This window comes from Mus pahari, chromosome 18 (assembly GCF_900095145.1).
Source record: "Mus pahari chromosome 18, PAHARI_EIJ_v1.1, whole genome shotgun sequence".
Taxonomy (NCBI): Eukaryota; Metazoa; Chordata; class Mammalia; order Rodentia; family Muridae; genus Mus; species Mus pahari.
The window spans coordinates 18371564-18379987 of record NC_034607.1 but is presented as its reverse complement, the minus strand read 5'-3'; the positions used below and the strand labels follow the sequence as shown (position 1 = coordinate 18379987).

Sequence of the window (8424 nt, the reverse complement as noted above, 5' to 3'; positions counted from 1 at the left end):
CCTGACCCATAGCTGTCCCTAACCCATAGCTGTCCCTAACCCCTAGCTGTCCCTAACCCCTAGCTGTCCCTACCCCATAGCTGTCCCTAACCCCTAGCTGTCCCTAACCCATAGCTGTCCCTAACCCATAGCTGTCCCTAACCCATAGCTGTCCGTAACCCATAGCTGTCCCTAACCCATAGCTGTCCCTAACCCATAGCTGTCCCTAACCCATAGCTGTCCCTAACCCCCCTAAATCTGACCTTCCTCAAGTCTTTCTCCCCTGAGTCTTTCATATCCTACGTGTACTTTGCCTGCCCCACATCCTTCCTCATCACTTCCTTTCACCCTCTCTTTGTCTCTTTTCTAGTTTTTAATACTTAGACCCCCCCCCAAACCTCACACACATCACAGACTAGGATCTACACATAGAGAGGATATAAAATTTTTTGTCTTTCTGAGTTTGGGTTACCTTGTTTAATATTTTACCCTCCAGATTCATCTATTTTCCTGAAGTTTTCATGTTTCTTTAGAGCTGCCTAAAATTCCATTGTGCATCTTTGGGCTGGCTCCATTCCCCTGCTCTCATGCAAGGAGCAGCAGCAAGCATGGATGCTTGCATGTCTCTATTATAGGATGTAGTCCTTTTTCTATGCCCAGGAGTGATGTGTCTGGGTCACAGGATGGCGTTGTCGTTAGATTTTTGAGACAACCTCTACCCTGGTTTCCAGGATGGCTGTCCTGGTGTGCATTCTTCTGCCAGTGGCGGTCGGACTCCGGATGACAGCCATTCCGACTGGGAGAAGATGGGTCTCAGAGGGGTTTTACTTGCTTTTCCCTGATGAGTAGAGATGTTGAACACTTTAAAATGTTTGTTGTCCATTTGTGTTTCTTCCTTTCAGAATTGCATGTTCATTTCTTATCCTACTTGTTGACTGAAAGTTGAGGGGTTTGGTGGGGTTTTTTTTAATTTTTAAATTTTATTTTATGTGTATAGGTGTTTTACGACCATTGTCTGTACCACATGTGTGACTGGCTCCTATAAAAGCCAAAAGAGAATATCAGATCTCCTAGAACTGGAATTGCAGATGGTTGTGAGCCACCATGTGGTTGATGGGAATTGAACTCAGGACCTTTGGAAGAGCGGTCTGTGCTCTTAACCACTGAGCCATCTCTCCAGCCCATCCCTTCCTTTAAAATGCTATTATTAGAAGGGCAGAGAGTGAGGAAAAACTACAGAAGTGAACAACTGAATGAACAAACCAGCCTTCAGCCTTGTTGAAGGGAACATAGTAAAAAGAAATACCCTGAAAACTATATCAGAATGCAGGGGAGGGAATACTTTAAAACAAACTGAAACTGATCTAAGGAAATTGTATTTTAGTTAGTGAAATAAACAAACTTTATTTTGGGAGCCTTTTTAAGGATTTTTGTATGTTCATTTTTGTTAAGGAGAAGGCTTGTTTGTTGTTTAAAGCTTCAGAAAGGCTTTAGATGGTAGCTGGAAATGGGTCATGACTCAAGCACATAAGGTAGTGAGGACTCTAGAGTTCTTTAAAGCAAGCGAGGAATCAGGGATTAGGAAAAGCAGCCAGAATCACCCATTTCCACAGGCACTGAAACTGAGCCAAAGGAGTCCCAAAACAGTCCAATCAGAACTGACTTATGATGCAAGTATTTCAGACAGACTCCTGCTTCTTCAGAAAAGGCTGCTGGCAAAGGTAGCGCCAAAAGTCTTAAGTTCTCAGCACTGTTTTCGATCTATCTGACATCAGACAATGCCCATAGAGACTTCAGTCACAAGGATTTGGTTATTCAGTGTCTTGTTAACTCCAGATTCCACGGGCTCTTTCTTTCAACACTGTACATACATAACAGTCCATTTCCAGTCCCTGATGCCCTTCAAATCTAAGAACTGCGTTGATTCCCACAACGTCATAGCACACACCACAGCCACGAGTACTGTTGCGGGGTATTTATTAGTTCATGTGAAGAATGTTGCTAGTTTATTCAGCACTTAATTGAATAACTTTGGTGTAAAAACTGTCATGCCCAAAAATGAAGCCATGAAAAACATGCTTCTTCTAGACATGTATCTTAAAACACTCACCTGCAAGGGCTGGTTTAAAAGATAAGACGCTTCTAGAAGTTCTGAGTACTAGATGAAGAAGAATATTTTTTAAGACAAAAACATTTTTAAAAGAAGCTCATCTTTTTTAAAAGCTGTTCAGATGAAGAGAAAAATCCTCTCAGCACATTCTTGATCTATATGTGTTTGTGGTTATTAGTAGTGATGAAGATACATTAACCATACTCTCTTGATAATGCTATAGCTGTTTCTTGGTACTTATACCAACATATAAATTTCACAACTGGAAATATGGGAATTTGACTAGTACATTTTTGTTTATCTAAAGAGGTAACAACATTATAAACTTCTTCATATCTTTGAATTATGGATCTTGATTTTCACACAAGCAAGACTGAAATACAGCTGAACATCAGCCACCCTTGTGCTGATACCCACTAGGATCAGGCATGCATGCAGGCTGCCGAGCGGCAGCAGCAGAGGTGACCACCTTGTTTGTCCAGCACTGATGAGCCCTCCCACTTTATTTCAGTCATTGTTTCATTCAGTAAACATGGAATGAGAACCGTCTCTTTTGCCAGCTATGGTATGTTCAAAGTGAATGTGCTCTGATTCATTTGGAAGCTGGTAAAAGCTGAGAAGTAAGAGGTGCTTAAGCACTGTGTATCCTTACTCTCACTAGGAAACATTTTAAACAAATTTTTGGAAAAATATTAAGTAGTTTTAGTTCTGCAAATATGAAACTTGATGTAAAAGGGATCGTTCGAATTAATTTTATTATATAATTTTTATACTTCATTGAGAAATGAGTAGATAAATCTTTGTTTAAAACGCCTTTAAATGTGAGTAGTTCTTCTCCAGTACAGTGTAAACCATCTAGTAACTAGCCCATAACATTAGCTAATGCCATGTGAGGAGACTTTATGGAAGGGAGAAACATAATGACATTCCTCTTTATTACAGAACTAAAGAGTGCCAAGCATAGAGCTGCCACATGAAAAGGAGAGATGCTTTCAAAGTGCTGCCAAGTAGATATGGGAGAAGGAAATGACAGTAAAGTCAAGGGCACTAACTCTAAAAGACTGATTCCACTTCTCTGAGAAGAGGCTGTGTCTACTAATGATTTGAGAAGTTCAAATAGAAATGTTGGTATTTACAACCTCCTACAACTAAATTGATTATGATCATAACTAGTCTTTGACACAATAGCCTTGAGATACACTGCAAAACTGAATCATGTGGGAAATAACAATATTCACTTGGTGCTCTCTTTGCCAGACATATTTGTAACACAGATCCTGTCAAACCATGGAACAAGAAAGACAGTGTGAGACAGGAGATGGGTGGAGGTGAGGTGGCTAGGGGTTGCTACCTACTAGATGGTGGGCTATGACAGATATGGACTTTTGGATCTTTAGAGAAGATGTCCAACTCTCTGTAGGTCTCCTTTATACTGCAAAACACTTTGAAATCATGTGCATATCTATGTGCTTTTGTATTAATATGGTTTAGATATAATATATTCCTCCCAAAAGCTTCACATATTGAACTTGGTCCTTAACTGGTGTTTCCGACCATTGAGAGTAATTTGATGATGTGGGCTCTGGTTTATTCAGTGTATTAGTCATTCATAGATTCCTAATAAGATGACATTACTGGAAGATGGTAGAAAGTAGGTCGCATATAGTTGGAGTTTCTGACCTGGGCCCTTGAGGTCTTAGTCTCACTTCTTGCCACAAAGCCAGCAGCTCTGTTCTGCAGTATGCTCCCAACCACAGTGACATTCAAGGCGACAGAACCAGCTACCTACTGACTTAACCAGGAGCCCAAATAAACCTGCCTTCCAGTCAGTGGCCATAGGGACACAAGAACAGCTCTACAGTGATACTCTCCACAGCATAACTGTTAGGGATCTTAACTGGTCTAAAACTGATCTTTGTCTTCAGCTAAAAAAAATTAATTTTAGGACCAGCCAGTATAAAACAGGGTTGGGTTTTATCTAAAAGGAGATTTTCATAAAGATTTTAAGTCTGAAGATAATAGGCAAAGCCACTTGACTCGGAGTATGGGTAGAGTTTCTCAGAGAGGAGTCCTGTTTGTTAAAAGATATTTGTACTATGGATTTAAGCACAGTGGTTAAGAGAAAGACATCCATTCTGGAAAAGGCGTGAGCTTGCAAAAGGAGAGTTGGAATTAAATGTACCAGGGTTAGCCTTGTGCAGTACGTTGGTGGCTCTCAAATTGTATCTCGAAAGCTTGCTAAGCAGCTCCCTACCTGTCCTGCCTGTGTTTGACATCTGAGTTATAAATGGCTCCAGAGATCTTTATCAGATGGGAATGTGATAAAGGAGCTAGGAGGACAGGATGTACAAGGGTTTCTAGTGAAACTCGTGGAAAGTTGCAGGTATATAGTTAGGAGAAGAGAAGGCCACTGAGCAAATGGTGTGAGATCTGTTGGGATCCTTGATTCTCAGCTGGCTAGAGGCATCTAGCAGGCTCTGGGACAGAGGGCTTCCTTTCTTTCTTATGTCCTAGCTTCCCTTCAGTTCCTTCACTTAGTCAAGTCAGGCATTCTGTCCCAGCTAAGAAAGTCAGGCTAACACACGTTTCTTTTTAACTGGAGTAGCCAGGGGTGGAAGAGTGTCTTCTTGGACAGCAGTACCCTCAGAAAGAAGCACAGCTTTGACCCAGAATGACCCTGTGGAAGGAGTGACTGATGGTCCTCCCCTTCCATAGGCACATTGCTATTCAGTGGCCACGCTAAGTTGGTACTTATTTATGTAGCTGACTTAGTGAACAGCCCTTTTCAAGGCTAGACATGTTTTATTCAAGAGGAATATGTGAAATGCATTATCCTCCAAGGTAAATAGTGTTTTCCTCCCTTCGCCTGATTTTTCTTTTTCCTCCAAGGACCAATGCCAGAGGTGCTCCCCTGAATATACACAAGGTCTCCAACAGCTTGATTAACTTTGGAAGAAAGCTGATTTCCCCAGCCTCAGCTCCAGGCAGTATGGGTGGCCCTGTACCCGGGAGCAACAGCAGCAGTTCCTTCTCTGCTGCCATCCCCACCAGGACCTCCACAGAAGCCCCAAGGCATCATTTGCTGCAGCAGCAGCAGCAGCAGCAGCAGCAGCAGCAGCAGCAGCAGCAGCAGCAACAGCAGAGACTGATGAAATCTGAAAGCATGCCAGTACAATTGAACAAAGGTAGGAAAAGCCCAGTAAATCCAAAGATCCTGAGGTGTAACATGAGATTTTTTGACTTGCCTGTGAGAAACCAACATCTCAGAAGCAGAAATCCATGAAATCTTATTTTTTAAAAGAATTTGTTGTATGTGATCCTTTTAAAGTTAGAGAGATGCGATATTGTGTTCCTCTTGATTATATTTTATGAGGTATCTGACAGCGTATTCTTCAGCATTTGTATCTCAGGGTGATTTCTGTTTTGTTATACGTGCCCATCTTGTACGATGGCATGAGCAGTCCCAGCACAGAACTCCTCAGCTGCCTGTGTTTTCTGATCGCTTCAGAATAAATGTTTGAGTCTTGACCTCTTTCAGAAGAGTCTGAGATGGAAAGGCCCAGTAACATGGGCTATACTGGTCACAGCAGTTATCAGTGTGTCGTGGTTTAGAGGAAAGTTTGTGGTCTCTCATCCCCCCCACCCCCAACCTGTGTCATGGCTAAGGAATACAAACTGAATCTTTAGGGAGAAAAAAAAAAAAGCTAAGCAAGATGAGCATTCAAGTCCATACACTAAATGGTAACTGTTTCCAAAAATAAAAAATTTAAAAAAAAAAAACCTAGGTATAAAAGCCTGCGAGATGATGGAGGCTGCTGTCCTGAGTGCTCTCGCTGTCCTCACTGATCAGGGCCTGCCCACAGGGTTCCCTCCCTTAAGCACTTTATCCACAGAGAGCCTTTGCATTCTTACTTAGAGCCTCCACTTCTTTTCTATAGAAAATGAGAAACAAGCACATTTCTTTCTACTGGGGGGACTCTTAGCCATGTATCGGAAGTAAGAAATAGCAATGTGATGGCCAAAGCTGCACAGAAAGCATAGCAGTTGTAGACACTCAGTCCCAACAAGCACCCCACCTGAGTCTTGGTTCCTGCCTTACAGGAAGACCTACAGTAATAGCAGCATTCAGGAGTTAGTGGTGTCCGAAGCAATGGTAATGTCAGCACAAAGAATGTCACATAGAAAATTGTTGTAAAGATTTTACATATTGGCATTTAAATTGGAGTATAGTCCCTGTTGATGCCAATTAGTGTGTCATGAACATATGTGCACATGCATGTGCATCTGAAGCCTTCCATTTCTATCATCATGATTTTAGTTCTTATATTACTTTGTCTATATGAAATATTAGGTTTTATATGATTAGTATTTAAGTTTTATTAGAGTATTCTGTTTACCTTTTATGAAAATATCTCATTTAAAATTACATTCTTCTCTTTTTAATGTAGACTGTCACACATGATTTAAAGAAAAGGAGACATCAAGTCATTAACATGTTGAAAATGTATCTTAATGCCAGGAGACATGCCCACTTCCAGAATGGAAATGAATGTTATTTTATATATCTCTTAATTGTACTGTTTTATTGTTCTAAACAAATATGATTTCAATATTGCTTTGATAACAAGCTTTAGTCTGTTGTAATTCTAACTGATGGCAGGCAAATGAGTCAGAGAATCTCTTAATGCTTTAGTTTAAATTTTCTGAGAAACCAAGCCAAATGACTATAGAATATAAAGTTGTATCTCTGAGGAAATGTCAAGTATTAATATCACAGTAAGTGAGAAAGGAAGCGCATGAGGATGGAACAATCGCTGAAGACTGATTCCCCAGTTATAAGGAGGCAGCGGAGCACTTCAGCACCACAGTGGAGCATGAGCATCACAGAGCATTCTGAAACTGATCCCTATCCTAAAAGAAATTGCCCTTGTTTGTTGTTTTATAGCTCTTCTAGTTTGTTTCTGGTTCATTCTTCTCATGTGAACTCCCACCAACACCCCCCCCAAAAAAAACAAAATAACAACAAAAACTTATATTAACAACAAAAATTCCTGCTAGTGTTCCTACTTACATAAAAGATGGAATAAAGGACCAAAAGAGCCATTTATAGAGCTCGAGCTTCTTACTTTATGATCTTTCTCTACTAACTGGTAAAACCTCAGCAATCCCTGACGCTCTGATGGCTCTCTCACCTAAACAAGCGCTCTGAGCTGATGCCTGGGAACCTGCAGACCCAGGAAACCTGTGCTGCTTACGGCCACAGGTGTACCCTTCACTTTATGTTGAATGAAGAGAGCGCCTCCAACTCTGGCCTCGTGCTGGATTCCCACAGACCCTGTGTCCTCACCAACAGCTCCAACCATAGCAGCCTGCCTGCAGGCTCCTGTTCTAGAGAGCCTTCACCGAGTGAAAGCCTTCTCAGGGGACTCTGAGGGAAAGGTCGAAGGTCATTTGCAAAGATGGAAATGTGGCTTTCTAAGGGGAGGTTGTGTCACCTAGATGCATGCATGTGTAACGTTAAGTTCATGGTGGAGTTTATGTGTCCACTGAGGAAAAGAAAATCAACAGAGCTGCTGATTTCCCTCATCTTCTTAGTAATAGTTACCTTAAATATTAAAATGAGAAATCTATATAGCAAAACAGGTAACTGGTATAGACTTGAAAATGTTCAGAAATCGAGCCTACCATTTATCAATTTAGTAAATGTTATTATGAAAACTTGGGTTGTGACCATTTTATTTCTACCCAAAGCATTTCTGTGGGATGTGGTCCTTTTCACAAATTTTATTTTGGTTATAGGAGAACATTTCTCTGTTCTGTTAGTTGGTAGAAATGCTGTAATGACACAGAGTGACCATGCTACAAATCGGAGTGCATTAAGTGGCCAGAACACTGAGGGGTGCTATTTCATTTAAAAATCGATTTTTACTAAAATGTATGAGTGTGTGTAATCCTGTATATTATTGTACATGTTAATCATATTACTTTATAGTATATTAATTAGTAATTTATATATACATATATATTAGTAAAATGTATATATAGTTGTTATATGCATATATTATATAAAAGCTGAAGAAGAAGCAAGCCTCTGAAGTCATAGACTGTACACAGGAAACTTGGTGACTTGGTAAAGACTTGCTTTCTTTTATTTAGTAACCTCAAAATAGCCTCAGATACTGCTGTCTCCAGGGGTCATTCTGATGGCTGTGACTGGTCATTGTTGAACACTTCTGCCCCAGAAACAGAGGAGCTGAGGGACGTCAGTGTCTGGGTGCAACTTTTGGTGGCGTCTCCCCTCCTGCTCCTGCTCTTCCTTGTCTGGGTCACTAAGG

General features: G+C 40.9%; 1 protein-coding gene across 4 annotated transcripts in view; it reads left to right on the top strand.

Annotated features, from left to right (window-relative positions):
• The window catches only part of Tbc1d5 (TBC1 domain family member 5), a 429267-nt gene that overhangs the window by 357635 nt on the left and 63208 nt on the right, over positions 1-8424 (top strand). For all 4 annotated transcript variants that reach the window (XM_021217926.2, XM_021217924.2, XM_029531230.1 and 1 more), the window contains one exon: positions 4979-5274. In XM_021217926.2, the coding sequence (XP_021073585.1) occupies positions 4979-5274 (296 nt within the window). The remainder of the gene's footprint in view (positions 1-4978; positions 5275-8424) is intronic.